The following is a 19056-nucleotide window of genomic DNA, read 5'->3' as shown; positions in this document are numbered from 1 at the left end:
GAATTACAAGAGTAAGGACGACTTCTTGTTCTATAGCAAGAATATAGAACAGACCAGTAAAATTTAATTAAGTCTTATATATATGGGGAAAAAAAAAAAACAGAGCTGAATCTAAGAGGGGCGCAGCTCAAACCGACACAGAGCTGGCACATGATACATTGAGTGAAGTCGAAGTAAGCTACTACATGCACATATATATAAGGCAAACTGAGGCAAAACAAAACTAAATTAACATGCTAGATGATGGGGGAAACACGGACTACGAATAAGAGGCTGCATCAAGCGTTTGGACAAGGACAGTTTCTGCAAATCGGACATTTTTGGTTCATTCGGAGCCAGGGGTCTATGCAATCTGCGTGGAAACAGTGATTGCACTCTGGTATACACCTGAGGACCTCTTTAGGGAGATACTCTGATAAGCATATGGGGCAAACAACATCATTGGGTCCCACTATGCGCCGACTCTCTCCGAGTTCCAGTTTTGCAAAAGTCTGAATCGTCTTCTCCGACAGACCAACCGCCACAACTGTTGGTTGCAGGATTGTCTGCTCTGAACTGCGCGATTCATCGCCTCCCCTGCTTACCCTGTTTCTGCAGCATCTGTGGCATGCAATTCCAATCCCGCAAATGAGTACCGGTAGAGTAATTGACAAGCTAACTATCCTGGCAATCTCCCTCCCCCCGTTGCCTGAAATTCAAAAGTCAATGAAAGCGTAGGGGATTTATTATTCAAGGGCTTTGATTCTGTCTGAAAGCAATGATCTCTATTATGAGATCCAAAGCATCCTCGTGTTTAAAGTGGAAATTCGATCGAGCTGGCGTGCCAGAAGAAAGGGTACCTGCTTTCTGATCGAAGCAACTGATTTCTTGACGGGTGTGGTTCTTAAAACGACACGTTCCCCCGTTCTTTTCACAGGATCTACAGTTAGGTCTATCCCAGGACAGCTGAAGATTATTGTTATTGAAGTCAACCGAATACCCATCCTCTTCTTTCATTGGCCGAGGAACTGGAACCGGGATAGTTGCGATAGTCGCACAAGAAAAGTAGGAGATCATATTAAATGCCCAAAAACTATCAGAAATGGCCAGAACAGTGTTTGTTCCATTGCTAAGGCAATCAATGACTCCAAAGCTGCGAAAGCCTGGGTTCCTTGGACAGCTCAGGAACGTGAAGTTCAAGCGATAAGCACCCAAATATGGGGACTCAGAAAGATCCAACCTCAGAAGCCGTTCCGGGAGGCAATTTTCTGGGTCGTACAGATTTATCTGCTGTTTAATGTAATTTATGTTCCTCACATAAAACTCCCCTGAATTAGGAAGTTTTACAACTGGCTTTCTTGGGAGGCTGCTGCTGCAACTTAAACTAAAACCAGGATAGCCACAGTGTTGGCTTCGACTGCCTTCCAAATGGAAGGGGAATCGAATACGGATTGCACTGCTGCTACAGGTTGCAGCTGAGCAGTTCTGTGCTGCAATGATGCTCGGGGAGAAGAAGAGGAGGAAAAGGTAGATGGCTAAGTCGCATGTGATTGTAAAAGAAACAGTGTTGGTGGATAGGAAGGAATGAGAAGAAGTATATGTCGACTTCAACAAAAAACATGAAGTACTACAGCAAAAACTTCGCAGGCGCTATGAATGTGTTTACCTTAAACCTGCATGAGAGCGATCTTAAGTTCTAAAGTATACCCTACAAGGCAGCTCAGGGACATGAAATTAAAACAATGAGTCGCCAAAGATGGGCCTTAGCCATAAGCCGATGTGGAAGGTTCATACTTGGAGGAGAGGGTTGTCTCTGCTGCTTTGCTTGGCCAATATACCAACACAAAGAACTCAGCCCCGGATGATCTGAGAACTGTCTTTCCTGGGTTACTGCTGCTTAAATTTAAAACCGGTATGCGGAAACAAGTTGACTTTGATTGCCTTCTAGTTGAGAAAGGAACTGAAGAGGAACTGAGCTACTGCTATACAGGTAAAAAGCTGAACAGTTTTGGAAATGTAGAGAAGAAAGAAGTAGCCGCCAAGTCAATCGTGATCGATTTTGAAGGTGAGGAACAGTTATGGGATGGTGGAAGGCACATACATTATAAGAAGTCCATACTAAGGCCTCGACACGAGTAGATTGATAAGATGGAAGACAAACAATCTTTGTATTAAGACAAATTGTAGCTTTCAATGGATTTGCCTGGCAACCAACTTTGTACACCAGCAGAAGGAATTGAATTGTTCCTAACATCAGGAAATTATTAAAAGAGTAGATCCAGTTCCTACACTGATGTTCGGTTAATTAATTTTCGAGTCAGAATTCTTCTTAGCTGTTAAAAAAATGCTGAAAAGGACTGCTAAAAAGGTTATAAAAATGTTATAATGTTGATCATATATATAGATATATATCATATGCAGAAAATTGTTCTTATTAAAATTAATTAAAATTATAAAGGAAGATAAGTCGTTTCTTTCTGATGTAACATCACATAATACAACGACAACCCACCTGCTTTTCAGTACCAACTCATTTTATAAGTAAATATTGACTTTTGAAGGTTGTCTATAAGGCCAATTTTTTATTTTTATTTTTGCTTAATAAAGGTTAAGTTGAGTTATTAATCCGTTGTGATTGTCTCAAGGGAATTTAACCGCTACGAAATGTTTCTTTCGCCATAACTCGTTGAGACTTTAACCCAATCTGGTTACCGCAGCCTCACCAACACATTAGTAGATTAAGTCCAAAGCCCACTAGATCAAACATTATGGGCTGGTCACCATCATCCCATAATACACCCACATAATTGCAAGCTCTACATCCTCATTGATGTTCGAACTCATGATGTTTAAGTGAAACGCTTGAAACTTAACCATTAGATCACTGTGCTGGTGGTTCTATAAGGTCAAATTAGCCATGATAAAATGAATAATGATCACATCGAGCTCTGTTCATTTGAATTCAATCACATCCATGCATTCTGCGTATATCTGAGCCTCGCGAACATTACAACTATAATTACTATGAGAGAAAGAGAAACTAGTTAGCACGCGGAGTTTCGGCGAACCGGACATGAACAGTTCCACCGGAGCCACCTGACAATATGCCATTGTGCAAGAAAACAATGGTAACATTCCGGTATATGTACTTTTTAAGGATCTGCTTGGGGAGGAGGTACTCTGACAAGCAGGCTGGGCAAACTAATTAATACTGCTTCTGGTGCCTTTCATGCATGGACTTTCTACAAGTTCCAAGTTTCGAGAATGATCATCTTCCTTTCAGACGACAGACATAGACCTATGGGAATACGGCTGCCTGATGCTGCCCGCCCAGAATCACTCTTTGCTGCGATCAAGCTGATAAAGTTATATAACGTCGCCTCTAATCTATGGAATGGCGGAGGCGCATGGAAAGAATCCAGTGAAGGCAATAGGGACCCCCATGGTGGAGACCCTGCGCTGCGCCTATACATTATTTCCTGATTCCGCGCGTATATCAGTGTGCGTTGGCGGAATACATGATAAAGCTAGCTATCTTGGCAACAAAAACCCCTATGGCCTGAATATCGTAGTCTTCTATTATATATTGTGTGGCATGAATGAGGAGCTTGTTTAGATGATATTAGGGCCCGGTTTGGGAATGTTGAGAAGTGCTGAAACATAATTACTGAAAAATAATTACTGATTCTCAAAAGCCGCTGAGTATTTGGCATGTTATTTTTTATATCTGTTGAAACTGATAACAGTATATAATAGAGGTTTGGAGAACTGTTTTTTCTGGATGCCGAAAAAGTTAAAACGACTGAGTTCTTTAATAAGAAAAATATTCATTATTTGTCGATTTACCGAGAAATTCATTATCGATAAAAATGATAATTCAATTAATATATAAATGATAAAGTTATAAATTGAAATAAGCCAATCAAGTAACATAGAGCTGCTGAATAAACTATTTGACCTAATAAAAATAAGCTCTCACACATTTGAATAATTATAAATAAAGTTAATTTTTCATCAAGCTACCAGTAATAACAATACGAATATTAGCCATTTCATATAATTGATTAGAAAAAGCTAATATGATTGCTTCTTATGTGTTTGGTATGTTGGTTTTCAGAAGTTGCTAGTGCGTTTGATATGTTAATCTGTAAATTTGTCAAAATTGAGGAATGATACATAGAGCGTTCGGAAACGTACCATTACGATTACTAGCACGAAATTGGAATGACTTATTGTACATTAGTAAGAATATGATTTTTTAACTCGTAACTAACTAACAAAAATATATAAAGATAAGATAATTGTTATATCACATTTCTACCAGAAAATTATATTCCAATAGAGAAAAATGAAGAATTTTATATTTTTAATAAAAAATTATGACATTATTAAAAAGTATTGCATTTTGTTCCATGGATTAAGAATATAAAAGGTTAGGTGATTGCATAGAAATGACAATTAGGGGAGGAGACGAGGGTTAGTCATGAAATAAAGAATAATAATGGGAATAATTAAGGAAAATAAGTAAAAGCATGTCCAGGTAATCAATCCGTTTGGAAAAGCAATATTTATAAGCAGGGCAATTCCTGATCCTCCGATTCACGGCCACAACCGCAAAAATTCATAGACTGGCGGTGGAAAGCGTGATGCCAAACATTATTTTTTTTTTTCCAAACGGAGTTTGATAAGTGCTTTTATTAAAGGTATCGCACTCCCAAATGTAGCCTAATCTGCAGGAGCTAGCTAGCTAAAAAGATACTACTGGGGCATGGTGGTTTGAGATATTTGATATTGATTGTGTTTCATATTTAGTATTATTGTATAATAAAAGGAAAACATACATTTGGCCTAAAAATGTACAAAAAGAAAGAAAAGGAGAAGGACCCACCAGGGTTGATTATAATTAAATTAAATAAAATTGAATGAGTTGTAGCTGTAGGTATGATTTTAGTTAGTTATTGCGTGTTCAGCGGCAAATGAGAGCAACCGGGTCTGGTTGGTAGGGGTTTGCAGATGATCATCCCATCTGTACGGGTTAAATAGAACGTAACACAGCCTGAAACGTATACTGAATGGGGGAGGGCTGGGGGATGGATGAATGTTGATACATCTCCACCTTAATCTTCCTATTTAATTAATTAGAGTTTGATAGTTATGACATTCTTTATACGTATATTGCTCGTGCTCTAAACGCAGATAATTAGGATTATGTGCCTTTTTTTTTGTGTGTCATTGCTGAGGCAGCAATGGATGTCTCCACAAATGTCCAGTCTCGGGAACGGCTACATCTATATATATATATATATATATATGAAAGCAAAATATGAGGTTAACTCGGCCATATAATTTTAGAATACTCCGTTTCTGAATGAAATTTCTCAATTTTTTGAGTTTTAAAATTTAAAATAATTTTTTATTATAAAATTAGCAGCAAAATTTGGTGAAATTATTTTTTCATTACAATATTCCATTTTAAAATGATCGAAAATACCATCAAATCTTTTGGATCAATTGAAGGCAATATGAATTCTTTAAACATAATTTTCTTAGTTTTTATTTTTATTTTTTATGTTCAGAATTATTTTTAATAAAAAATTTATTGGTTCTTTTCGTTTTTAAAACTTGAAATTATTTAAGAATTTTTATTTTCGTAATTATATTTAATAAAAAATAATTTCTTATTTTTTGATTTTTTTTAAATCTAAATTATTTTTTATTATAAAATTAGCAACAAAATCTTCCAAAATTATTTTTAGTTATAATATTCCATTTAGAAATCGAAAATACCATAATTTTTTTGATACTACAATAATCTCCAATTGAAGGCAATATGAAACTTTTAAATGAAATATTTCTAGATTTTTTATTTTTTATTTTAGGAATTATTTTTAACAATTTTTTTAAAGAAATCTCATCATACAATCCGATTTCTTGATTTCTTCAATTTTTAGAATCTACATAATAGAGTGTATTTGAAATAAATGAGAAGATTTAATAATTTTGAATTCCTAAAACAAAAATTAATATTTCATACATAAATAATAACATCAAAACAAGTATATATCATTATATATTCATACATAATAAAAAATATATTAATATATGGTTATGTGAATAACTTTTAATATATATATAGTAAGGAAAAGTATGTATGAATTATATATTAGTATAGAAATCTATTTTCAAAAAATAGATTATATAATATTCTATAGATACATATAAATTATATTTTCTTTTCAAAAAATAAATCATATTTGTTCATTAAAAAAAGGAAGACAAATCAGATTATATTTTATCTTGATTCTGCATGATAGTAATAAATATGAATTATCATACATATAAACATTGGCCTATTCAACTTTCAAAGAATAAGTCTATAACTAGAGCGAGCTCTCAAAATATATGTCTATCCCTAGATGCAAATGAGTTGATTAGATTATTTTTTTATTTTATTTTTCTATCTTTTTTGCATTTTTTCATCATATTGTTTTTCAAGATTGGTGATATGACCACTACCCCTATACATAAGCTATCAAAAAGTAAGATGATCTACCACTAAAGTTGAAGTTATTTGTTTATTTTATTCTTTTTGTTTTACTTTTGATTCTAGAAGGAATTTATTTTTACTTTTTTTCTCATATTATTTTCAAGATTGATGACTTGAATTTCGTTTCTTGAAAGGTATTGCTACCCCTATAAGTAAGTTCTCAGAAAGTAAGATCATCTACTACTAAATTTGATGCAGTCACCGTAGCTAAATAATCCAAGGTTGGAGGTCGGAAGGGATGGGAACTGCCGGAGAGGGAGGGCGGGGTTGGGGGCACCGGCTAATGGCCCTAACCCCTTGAGATCTGGTTGATTGGCGACCTCGGAGGTGGGGTTGGTGTTGCCGTCCGACGCCCCCAACCCCAACCTCTCTCTCCGGTTGTTCCTTAGCTGAAACTTTCTTCTTCTTTTTTTTTTTTTTTAAATTTAATAATTTTGAAAAGTACTTGTTAATTAAAAAAAATCTAAAATAAAAAATTAAATTCTACGTGAGCACTGTTAACAGAAAATGCGTCAGTAGGAGTAAAGTGGAAGGTCGAGATTAAGAATGGCAAAAAAAAGAAAACAAAAAGTTTGGAATTAAAGTGGCAAAAGTGGTAAATGTTACGGAACAAAAGTGTTCCCCCCCCCCCCCACCAAAAAAGGAACAAAAGAAAATGATATCCATCCGGTGATAATGGGCCTGTAGGCCCATGGACTGTACTAACCGTTGTTAAGCAAAGTCATTTGCGCCGGAAACCAAAAATAATTCCTCCTTCGCCTCCCCCGCCACCGCCAGGCTTAGTCCAGTCCAATCCCCACGTGCGGCCCAAGTTCTTTCGCTCTTGAAGTGTAAGAGAGCAACTTCATCTTCAACCTTCTGTTCTGTTCTGTTCCGCTACAAACAACACGAAGAGTCACTGAGGAGAGAAGAGAGGAGGGTGAGGGGTTTTTGCAATTGAGGGGGGGGGGTGTGTGTGTGTGTGTGTGTGTTGTCATCCTGGTCCTAGATAGATATAGAAACCCTAGTTTTCATTTTTCTTGTTTTATTTCCCTCCTCTCGGGCCTTTTGCTTTTTTTGGCTGATTATTATATTACTTATAATCCTTGCAAAAATGGATTGATTCTTCTCCACTTCTCTTCTATGTGTATACGCTCTTTTTCACAGACGTATGTATATATGTATGTTTGCAGTGAAAGAGTTTTGTCATTTCTTCTGTAGTCGGCATCGAAAATCTTGCAACTTTATTGATGGAAGGAAAGCTAACAAGTAACAACTATTCATTGTTGTCGTGCCATTTCAACAGGCTTAATGCTAAAGCCTATGCGATGTGATGTGATTGCTTCGAGTGTGGAATAAGTGCCCTGCCAATTCAAATGAAGTATTTTCCCTTTAAAAGCAGTTGATATGTTTACAAAGTTCCCAAGTCAAGTCATTCTCTTGTTTGCTGCAATTTTTTGGTGTAATGTAAGCACATCTAGATTGATATGGGATATGATGTTTGGGAAGTAAAAGGTCTGAGCAGGATCATTGGTTTCAGCATGCCGTTATGTCAGAGGACTAAAACTCGAAGAGGGCCCTCGTCGTTGTTTAAGTTATTGCAATTGTGACATTCGCAACCTCTTCTACAATGATCTGGCTATCGGTTAAAGCACGTCTTTAGCTCTATGGCTGTGGGTTGAAAATGAAAAGGCGTGGGTTGCATTCTAGTATTGAATGCTAGCCTAGACTTCTCCCTACATTGCACCCTTCTGACACTGGTGCTGTGCCTCCTGCTTTGATCAGAACCTTGACATACATACTGATCCCTTTTTTGACTTGAGTCGAAGAATCCTCAACAGCGAATCTTATTATTTGCTTACATTTTATTCTCTGGTGTTTGATATTGAGTCGCTGTTCTCGTTATGATTTTTTACTTCACTTGGTGTTCACTCTGTGATGGATGCATCGTCCAAAATAGTTTTTGCGTTCTTCCATGAAAAATGTAGGAAATCCACATCTCCTCTTTTCCGAGCCACGCTTGATAGGCATTACTGGTACGTTATCCTACAACCTGAAGCTTGGTAATAGTATCCCGATTCTGGCTAATTATACCGTCTTTGTTCAGTGTAACTTATGGTTTCTACCTAGTGGTGTTGTCCCAGTTTGTATGTTAGAGGAGGTGTTAAACCGAGCTTGATAGACATTGCCGTTGCACCATTCTTTTTCAGGAATAGAAACAACCTACGCTCAAATACTCCAGGTATGAAGCACAGAGCTGGTGAGTATGTACTCTTGCTGCACATGAAGGATATTTTCCGAGAAGAAATATGATAATCTGGCAAAAATCTTACTTACACATTGTGAAAATTGATATGCTATTAGTGCCCTAATGTTCGCCTATGTCTCAAGCTTTTTGAAATGCTCCAGTCTGGGTAAACAAGAACCTGCTACTGATTTTCTTTTCCTTTTCCATTACAAAATGCACATACTCTCACATGCATAATCTCTTTGAAGGAGGTTGAGGGTTCAGGACAAGGCTTGAAACCCAACATGCACCATCCCAGCATCGCCATAAGCAAAGTTCAACATCCCTCACGTTCAACCTGTTTAACTTGCAACTAGTTAGTATCAGTTATTTTTTCCAAGATATTAATTTAATGTCGAAGACAAACCTTTGATAAAAGTACTTGGCGGAGCCTGATCAACAGGATTCATCTGGAAGGCTGATGATAAATCGGCCTTGCCGGAACTCCTCATCCATAGTAATGCTTCAAGAACAGTTACACTGGCCATTATTGTGCCAACAAGAAAGCCATAGCCTATCTTCCATTGACTACCTGCTCCTCCTACTTGGATACCCAACACTATATTTACAGCTCCAAAGAAGAGGGCAAGTCTTCCAAACCAGTTGTGGTACCAATTCCAGTACTTGCGAATTTTGGAATCCTTGTTAGGCCGTAGAAAGAAGGCTAATACCTGAGAAGTTGAGTAATGGATCAGTTCAAATGTTTCCATGTGTTTGATACTCGTCTGAAGTAATTGCTTTTTGACAGTAAATATAATCAAGTGCTTCTTTCTAAGACCCGATCAAACTAGTGAGGTTTCTGCTTTCCACACGGAAACTACTTTTCCGAAGGTCATAAAATCAGATCACCTGAAATACTGCAACTTGATATTACATCTTTTCATTTAGTGGTTGTATTCACTGCCAAATTTTCCCAAGGAGTGGTACTTGTGTGGCATTATTAGGATAGAGCAAACCTGAAGAATAGTGAGCACGAGGATGAAAATTCCAATTCCTCTGTGTGCTGCAATGTCGGGATGAAATTCATTGTAAAGCTGAACTCCGAGCACTGCAGCTCCAAGTCCAATTATGAATCCCACAAGTTGAATGACTGTGTGTAGATAATACCAAAGGGGATCTTTATGCCTGAAGTATCTAGCAACTATTGCCCCCGTGGGAAGAATCAGGCCCCATGCTAGCATGCCCAATATTCCATGGCTTTTCTTTCTTGAGCTCATGCCTTTTGCAGCAAAAGACATGGAACCTGCAAAAAATTTTCTTTTGTCAATCTCCAATAATATCTGAGAAGACCAAAAGAGGAGCAGGCTTAGGATGGGAATTGACGAACCTGCATTGAAGTTGATGATTATTGTTGTTTTATCATCGTGATGGGTTAACCTATGGTGTTTCGGGTATGTAAACCCGAAGGCCAAAATAATTGGTTGCCTAAGAAGGGGTTTGGTGAGCTTCAGCTGAAATGCCAAGTAAATTGAAGCCCCGTGGAGAGCAAGTGCAGCAGGAACGCCACTAAGTGGCAGTTCTCCCTTCCCAGGCATGACTTGTGATGGTACAGTTCCTTGCAAGTAGTACTGCATCACCTTGGCTTGACCTTTCTTATTGAACCATCCTACCATTGCACTGGAGCCCACCATGAATCCGTCCCTGGAGAATCCGATCCCGACCCACCCAGTGGTGTATTCCGCAGATAACACAATAGTGAGTAAGTCATCCTTACTCTGGTAGTACTGCGCACAAGAAAGTCGAGAAATCAGCAAAAAGATCCTGGATTACAATAAGGGGAGCGATTGGTCTATCATAGATGATAAATCTTACCCGCAAAATAAAGTTGTTCCAGACGGACATGCAAGATGGGTAGGACATGTTCTGGTAGGGTGGAGGGAGAAAGCTTGTGAGATCGGTCTTGCAAGCTTCCAGGTCTCCTGGGTATGTCCCTGCATTCTCGTCTGTCGCTGCAAGTATCTGGCGTTCCAGAGCAAGGATTAGGAGGCAAATACTGACGATGAGTCTCGAAGCTGAGACTGGCTTGGATCCTGGATCTCCCATTGAAGCAGCAGGGACAGTATTGTATGACCTTTGAATTGACAGAGCGCGATTAGAGGCTAAGTGCAGGAGGGCAGCTGCAGGATTAAGGAGCAAGAATGGCTCCTGTGAATGTGAAGGGAGTTTTTTTGTGGGGGTTGAAGGGTGTTAATCTCTTGTACATGAAGGGTCTTCTAGCGTTGGGTGAGGGAGGTTGGGGTGGAGGTCGGTCGGTCGGTTGGTTAGTATTATGCTTCCCGCCAAATCTTTGCATAGTTGCATTGTCCTAATTCCCTTATAACTCGCAGGCAAGTCATTTCAATAAATTGTTATCATCACTATACATTATGGTTGATTTTATGATAATTAGCAGAGAGTATCATTAAATCTACACTGACGGAGGTTGAGGTTAGTAGTTATTTGCTTTACAGCTTAACAAATGGATTTGCTTGAATCAAAGTAGAGCTAGGGAGAAAACAAAGAAATGGGTGTGGGGTAATAATTTCTCATTGATCCGAACCAACCCGTAGGCTCGGCTCCCAGTTTTAATAAGAAAATTTCTGATGGAAGCATACAGGTATTTTATAATGTATCTTACAATGGGTGTTATGTTCCATAACCATGTATGTATGTATGTATGTATGTATGTATAATCGGTGATTTGACAGTAGGTGTTCTGTTCGGAGTAGGATTTTAGTTCTACTCCATTCCATCGCGTTTGGACAAAATAAGTAATATTAAATGAAAAAATTTATTATTAAAAAAATAATTATAATAATTATTATGAAAAAAAATGTGAAAATTTATTATTAAATGAAAGAAAAAGATAATAAAATAATAATTAATTTGTTGAATCGAGAGAAGGATGGAGCGGAGGGGAATTTAAGTCCAAAATCAAACTCTGCATCGATATTATAGGGTATTATTACATATTTCAGATGAGCGAGTTACTGAGTCTCTGTGAGAGTGAGTGAGAGAGAGAGAGAGAGAGAGAGAGGAAGGGGGTTAATAATGCCACTGATGATGTGGACTTATCTTGCAATGCACGTTGACATCATAGTCTCAACTTCATGATCTGAAACCTCCACCAAATTTTCTCAACACAAGCACCAATAAAAGATGTAAAGACATTTTTACACATTCTCGGATCTAGTGGATATGATCGAACGTATATATTCTCATCGGATTACTATATCTTGAGGGTCGATTATTAGTAAGTAAGTAGATGATTTCAAGGACTCAGCTTAAACTTTAGTGCTTGATATACATATGTAGTAGTTCAAATGTGACCGACATGAATAAAATACGAATATACTATATCATATATACGACTAGAAACTCCGGCATTACCCCCGGAACTCGATGCTAGAAAGAGTTGCACAACTTTGATATATATATATATATATATATATATATATATAGAAAAGAACGAATGTAAAAATTAGTAGGCTGGTGATATGTAAAACATAATGGATCAAAAGAGAGAGATCCCTTGGAGCAGCAAAATGGCCACATGTCCACCCTGCCCTGCACTACATTCCAGTTAGTTTTTTTATTCAACTCAATTCAAATACATTTTTCCTCATATTCAATATTACAATCATTATTGTTTTATTTTTTTCTTCATTTAATAATAATTTTCCGTTGATACTTTTTTCTAATCATTTTTATAATCAATTTTTTTATAATAAAATTTTCATCTTCTTTCGCATCTATATATACGTACATATATATATTCTCAGCCATACATATATTTATTAACACTTGCGATCATTATATAAAATCAAATTGAGTTAGATCATGATTCAAGTCGAAAACCAAACACAAGCATTAATGCTTTGCTCGACTATCACTGTCCCTATGCCTGCATAATTTTATCCCATCCATCCCACCTTTTACTTTGCCCAAGCAACCGCCTCGATTTCTGCTTGTGCACTTCTGTACAGCTCCAACCTCTTTGCAAGGGACGTTCGGCGCTGCATAATTGTGGGATCTTCATCAAGCAACGAGGACAATTGTTTTGTCTGCGATGCAAAAACGATGGCAAATGTGTCATCATTCATCCAGTTCACAGATTATTTCCTCCTGCTGACCTCCTATATATTGTCTCCAATGTACATAATGAAATATCTTTCATTCACATTCACTCTTTTAAGTGACGAGGAAGAAATAAAGAAGGAAGTTGATATGCGCGTGCTCACCTCTTTCTTACCCAGCTCTGCAAAGAAATAGTCCAATAAGCTGCGTTTGGCTTCACGGACTTGACAATAAACAATGGACTTGGGTATGGCATTGCGCAGGCTTGCACAAACCATGTTGATATAGGCGAGCACGGTAGTCCCTGTTCAGCTCAAAGTGATTAATTTAACTAGAGGAATCAACACGGAACTAAAACCTTCTGCAGGGCATGCACTCAAATATGAATCGAAAACAGAACAGATCCCCTTTATACTTTATAGAGTGCATAGTAATGTGTGTGTATCACTGATTCACGTTAGTTCTCATACCCCACCAGGCCCAGGGGCCAGGGCTAGCCTCTAATGTGAATGTGATTGATAGTTAGCTCAAGCTACTCACCAACACGCCGGAGGTAAGCATCATTGTATCTATCGAAAATGGAATGGGAAGGATTTCCACCCTTCTCAATGTCTTGGGGAAGCTTCCTGAAGAACTCAACAGTTAGGTAACCGCACTCCATGTCCACTAGCTGTAGCGTTGCTCTCTTGCTCTCTTCTTTCATCCTGTCCAATGATTCACAAGCTGCATTGGCAACTTCTGCTCTCAGGGTGGGATACTGCTTTAGTTCCTACACCAAACGGAAAGAAAAGGGACGGAGAAAGAATTGTGATATATAATATAGGTTTGTTTGTCCTCCAGTTACTTTCTCACCCTTTTGGCACCTCTCTTGCATAATTTAATTAATTAAATATAAATGAGTTGCATGGCCGGGGTCTCTTACCACTGTCTCGCTGATAGACTTATGGACCAATTCCTTTAATATTGCATGAACCTGGATGATACATGAAGCAAGAGATTACGATGACCATGTCAGAAGCTTTTCGGCACATCGGCACCAGAAAACACAACAGAAATTAACAAAGCAAAACCTATATCCAAAAAACAGGCGAAACTTTTACATGTTCTAAATCTCCAATATCCTCACTAAACCCTCCCTCTTCCCCTCATTCCCAAACAAAAAGAAGAAGAAGAAGAAGAAAAGAGAGACAAAAAGCATCAGCAGTGACACAGAAAGTGGAAACTTATAAACCTACCGCATCGACAGCAGCCTCGGCAGGACCTTTGATAGTACCTAATGAAGATTCAATAAGGCGTCTGTATCCTTGCTCTGGAGCTATAAGATGTGGTTGATAACCATCAGCTTCAGTTATAAGCTTCCGCACATTATCCATTGAAAGATTCTTGTCGAATTGCAGTCTCTTTAGTGCAGCGGGAAGTTGGTTATCAAAGACGCCATATATTTTATCACCTCCCGAGCGGCTACAGGCATATGTTTGAAACATCAAATGACTCGTGAGACGAGCAAAACTAGGTGGATAACAGCAAACGGAGAAATCCACCACTATGGTACTTACGTCCCATCAAGATGTTCTCTGAATATTTGGTCAAAACCACGGCTGATTTCCATTATCATGTAGAGCTTTCCCTATCAAACAAACAGTGCTCATCATTATTAGATGCCAATTATGTGCAACCAAGATCTTCTGTGTAACAGCACTACTGATAGATCTTCATGAAACAGTAGTGCATGATCGTAGAAAACAATTAAATGACGCGAAATTAAAGAAAGGGAGAAAACATTTCAAGGACATGTATAAAAAGCAAAGTGGATGATTAAATTAGAGTGCTAACTCCGGTATCAGTGGCAACAGGCTTCCCGAGACGGCTCAATTCCGTCTCTAATTCAATGATGGTCTTGTTGATAAGAGATTGAAGGCCTGGAATCCTTGACTTGATGACAGTTTCCAAATGCTGGGAAATCAACCATGAAGATGTCAAGCTAATATATATTTCATGAACCAAGAGGCGTGACACAAAGAAACCATCATAAAACCCACACGAATTAATTAGTCATATATCTTACACACCTTAGAAAGAACCTTCCCTAGATACTCAGATCCCATCCTGCTAGCGAGATGTCGATACTCCGGGCTACTAGAAAAATATTCTCTCTCTCTTTTCCGAGCAGCAATCATGTCAACGCTTTTGTTAATATCAGCTTGAGATCGATTGACAACGCCAATCCAAGGATATTGGAGCTTATATGCTCTTCCCTCCAGGATCTAGAACGAGGCACAATACACAATATAATAGGCAACAGGCATCCAAATTTATTACTGAGTCTGATTCTGTCCAATGAGTTGACCAATCTAAATATCCTATAGGTCACTTCGCGACATGGATTTGAGGAACTCATGCTTCAATCTTTCCATACATAAGTAACTTTTCTGAATATCCTAGCAGTGTAAAACAAGGGCCATATTTATCTCCGCTCACAAACTAAACAACCGTCTTGTTGTTTGACCTGGAAGCATTGTAATATAATGTGATTTCTTTAAAAAAAATTAAAATAAAACAATACAATGTACGTCCACCGAGAAGGACCCAATAATATTGATTAGACAAAAAAAAAAGATTAATGAATGGAACTTACATCAACTGCATCAGTGCCCTTGTCCATAAGATCAATCTTTGTCAAAACTCCAAATGTCCTCTCACCTAGAAGTCAATGCTGAAAAATAGATTAGATTTCAAATTTCTACAAGTTACACGCTTTTGAGGAGAAATATGTATTAGGAACTGAGGTACTTAATACAAAGATCAAACAACGAGGGATTGGCTTAAAGGGTAGATGGCCTCATCCATCTAAAGAAGCACAAACATCTCAAGGTTCCAGCTCCTTGAGCTTAAAAAAGAAAGGACGGAGAATTTTGAGCAGATTACTATGGTAGATGCAAGTTTAAGCTTTTGTAATGCAGATAAACAAGACAGAGTGCATATATATATGATCAGACATTTCTTAGATACTGTCTTCGATTATTTAAAGTAACACGTTCCCAGTTTCAGATCATCTTTCCAGTTGGTAGGTAAAAGGACTAGCTGCACTGAAGTGTTGTGGGTCAAGTACCAAAAATCATTTATCAACAGTTAAAGACCTTTACCTTTAGGATCTACTTCTCGGGAGATCTTAATTGCATCGGAGGTAGCAAGATCTTGATTGGCAGGAGATATAGCCAGAATAATGCAGTTGGGCTGAATAGACAAAATAAAATAAAATTGTTATCCAACAAAAGGTCAGCCCAGCTTCTAGATTAACTTCCAAGCCATACAGGTAGTATGAAAACACTAGGAGTGAAAGGCACTTTTTTCTGGAGATATCTTCCCATATGAGAGATGAATAGTTGTAAGGACTGGAACTCATTTTAGGTTCAAATATGGACATTTTTCAATGATTCACACAATCCACGAGCCCTAAATTTACTTGTTCTTCTTCAAGCCACACAGTAGATATCAGAAAATATTGTTCTGGGGACTGATAAGCCTTTACCTTTTCAATATAGGCTCGAACCATATTCTCGATATCTTGGACAATGCTCTCCTGTTGACCCTCTTCAATGAAACAGACGGAACATGTCTATCATTATGTCCAAGTAAAATCTATGGACAACCTATGGCACACCAAATTGACAGGCAAAGAAAGTATGACCCACCAACTGCTACTTTTGTGAGCCCAGGAAGGTCGACCAAGGTCAGGTTCACCACTGCAAAAGTTAGACATCTAAAAGTTAGCACAGTGAGCCATAGTGGCAATGATGCTCAACCACCAAAGACAGAAAAGAGAGAGAGAGAGAGAGAGAGAGAGTTAGCATGACTAAAGTTTCATCCCAGACATGAAATTCAGATGAGTAGCAACCTCCAAGAGCACGCTTTGCACAGAAACAACTTAAAACACAGATATATCCTAAGAGATTAGGAAAATGAAAATGAAAAAAGAAAAAAAAAAGAAAAGAAAGAAAAAGAAAACAATTGCAAGCATAATCACATGCATAGAGGTATCTTTTTATCTTCTCAGGAAATGCTCGCATGGCACATATATAGATACATAGGAAAAAGTGAAACAATTTGGATCTCAGAGACCATGCCCCTGGTGTATAAATAGATAACCCAAATAAATTACATATAAGATAGCCAAATATAAATATTTTTTTCTCACCATTAGGGGAGAAAATGCTGAGATGAATCGGAACACTTGAAATTTGTTTGGATCGGCCGGTCTCTCGATCAGTCTCATCAGAGATTTCTTGTCTGACAGCAGCTTCACAAACAAAAGATATGTATAAGAAAAGAGAATTTCTTAACCAGAAGATCAAGGGGATGAGGATGGTAGACACAGCCATATACCAAAATCAGTGAACCTCTTCCTGGGAAGGTGCATGAACTCAGCATATTCTCTTCCTTCATCGATTCTGTGGAGCTGCAATACGAGAGGGCGCCGAGTCACGATCCCTGCACAATAAATACTATCCGCATCATAACCAGAATATGTCTAATTAGGTAACACTACTCCAAATTCAAATCCTGGTTTGCTGTTCAATATAATGCCACACCGCCGGCATCAACAGCCTGAAAGATTACCTGACCCACGAGGCAAGAAATCCTTTCCAACAATACTTTCCAGAACTGAAGACTTCCCAGAGCTCTACACATTGATCGTTCATTAGAAAAGGATAATTTGAGCAACGGTTTTTGAACAAAAGATTAAGCTGGTTAAAAATGCCATTCCATTTTCCATGCATTGGATCGCATATGCCAAGCAACCTCTGGTATTATATTTAATAAATAAGCAGAGTGTGTGCAAATTCAGAGATGTGATTCTCCTGAGGCCAGAAAGAATATGAACAGTCGGAAGTAATAAAGCCGTGATCATGCAGTTTTGAGAGATCGGGTGGGTCCGGCACCACGAGGTAGAATTAACGAATAAGCATTTTCCGTTGAAATGGCAACTCAATCAGTCTTCCCTCATAGATAAAGAGACTGATAAAACATACAGCTCGCAACATATGATCGATCATATCAGCCAATGAGGGGATGAATGCATGAATGAGAGATCACCTGTCCACCAACGACAGCGATGGCGGGCAAGGAATCCCAGAGGGTGGGGAGAGCGCTCTCTTCTCCATGGTCGCCGAGGGCAGTACAAGCTCTCTGCAGCTTGTTCACCAATGTTATCAAATTCTCCATATGTTTATGTATGAATTGGATTGGATGAATAGAAATAATGGATCGGAACGTAGAAGGAAGAAAGAAAGAAAGGAAGAAAGAAAGAAGCTGCAGCTGATGATCTGCGCAAACCGCTGGGCGCGGAGATGGAACCTTTGCGAGCAGCGCGTTGGCCCAAACCTTTCAGCAGGAGGTGGAGGAGGAGGTGGCGGTGGAGGGGGAGGTGGAGAAGACGACGACGCGGTCAGTCTTTCTCACCAGATTACATCATCATCGTATATATTATATTATATTATTTTCTGAACTGAAAAGCGGCAAACCTTTTCCCTCCACGTGTCGTATCGTGTGTCCTCCCAGCTTCCCTCCTCTCGATTGTCTTGTCTTCTCTTTGACCGTCACGCATTACATTGATCTAAAGTAATATATGTTTATACATATATACATATATATATATATATATATATATTCGGGAGGAGCTGAAAACTCAGCCGATATATTTATACGCTAACAATGAGCAAGGATGGAGGTGGGAATTGTTTTCAGCATTGCTGCCGCACGAGGCAACTCTCCACATTGCTGCTACTGCGATACCTTCACCTGAAAGGGGTCCTGATAGAGCAATTTGGAGGCTAGCATCTAGCAGGGTCTTCTCCGTCAAGTCGGCCTACGAATTTCTCACAAGAACGCAGGTAGAAGCGGAGGATGTTCTATGGAGGCTTATTTGGAAATGGCGTGGTCCACATCGCATAATTAAGAAGCTTCCTCTGGCTGGTGGGACATGGTAAACTACTTATGAACGTCAAAGTCGAGGCTTCGGTAACTCTCGATTTTGTGGGTTGTGCGCCTCAGGTGAAGCATCTATCTTGCATGCATTACGAGGATGTAGTAGAATCAATTATACAGGGAAGCAGATTGTTCCAACTAAATAAGTATCAACTATTCTTTTCGGATACTAGAGAGGATTGGATGGTTAGGAGTCTTTCTTGCTCTCGGCCGGGTCCTGTTG

At 38.4% G+C, this 19056-nt stretch overlaps 3 protein-coding genes and 1 long non-coding RNA gene across 4 annotated transcripts; 1 reads left to right on the top strand and 3 right to left on the bottom strand.

Annotated features, from left to right (window-relative positions):
• Window positions 1-57: 57 nt before the first annotated feature.
• LOC116202719 (putative RING-H2 finger protein ATL21A) lies at window positions 58-1750 on the bottom strand. The gene is made up of 3 exons (XM_031534328.1): window positions 1721-1750; window positions 840-1629; window positions 58-688 (listed from the first exon to the last, which is right to left on the bottom strand). Exons 1-3 carry the CDS (start codon window positions 1748-1750, stop codon window positions 279-281), a joined length of 1230 nt encoding a protein of 409 aa, XP_031390188.1. The 3' UTR covers window positions 58-278.
• Window positions 1751-7282: 5532 nt separating this feature from the next.
• On the top strand, window positions 7283-9182 carry LOC116204818. The gene is made up of 2 exons (XR_004156408.1): window positions 7283-8541; window positions 8716-9182. It is a non-coding gene; the product is annotated as an uncharacterized LOC116204818 (long non-coding RNA).
• LOC116204817 (cytochrome b561 and DOMON domain-containing protein At3g61750) lies at window positions 8799-11092 on the bottom strand. The gene is made up of 5 exons (XM_031537132.1): window positions 10605-11092; window positions 10120-10516; window positions 9749-10035; window positions 9160-9463; window positions 8799-9090 (listed from the first exon to the last, which is right to left on the bottom strand). The coding sequence occupies exons 1-5, from the start codon at window positions 10833-10835 to the stop codon at window positions 9086-9088; spliced, it is 1224 nt and encodes a 407-aa protein (XP_031392992.1). The 5' UTR covers window positions 10836-11092; the 3' UTR covers window positions 8799-9085.
• Window positions 11093-12562: 1470 nt separating this feature from the next.
• LOC116204816 (dynamin-related protein 5A-like) lies at window positions 12563-18232 on the bottom strand. Its single transcript, XM_031537131.1, has 16 exons — window positions 17943-18232; window positions 17466-17529; window positions 17232-17336; window positions 17044-17145; window positions 16541-16591; window positions 16378-16439; window positions 15992-16082; window positions 15484-15548; window positions 14918-15112; window positions 14682-14801; window positions 14405-14475; window positions 14084-14309; window positions 13771-13821; window positions 13389-13617; window positions 13013-13152; window positions 12563-12835 (listed from the first exon to the last, which is right to left on the bottom strand). Exons 1-16 carry the CDS (start codon window positions 18069-18071, stop codon window positions 12707-12709), a joined length of 1830 nt encoding a protein of 609 aa, XP_031392991.1. The 5' UTR covers window positions 18072-18232; the 3' UTR covers window positions 12563-12706.
• Window positions 18233-19056: the final 824 nt, after the last annotated feature.

The sequence above is a fragment of the Punica granatum genome, chromosome 4 (assembly GCF_007655135.1).
Source record: "Punica granatum isolate Tunisia-2019 chromosome 4, ASM765513v2, whole genome shotgun sequence".
NCBI classification, from domain to species: Eukaryota; Viridiplantae; Streptophyta; class Magnoliopsida; order Myrtales; family Lythraceae; genus Punica; species Punica granatum.
This window is presented reverse-complemented; position numbering and strand designations above follow the sequence as displayed.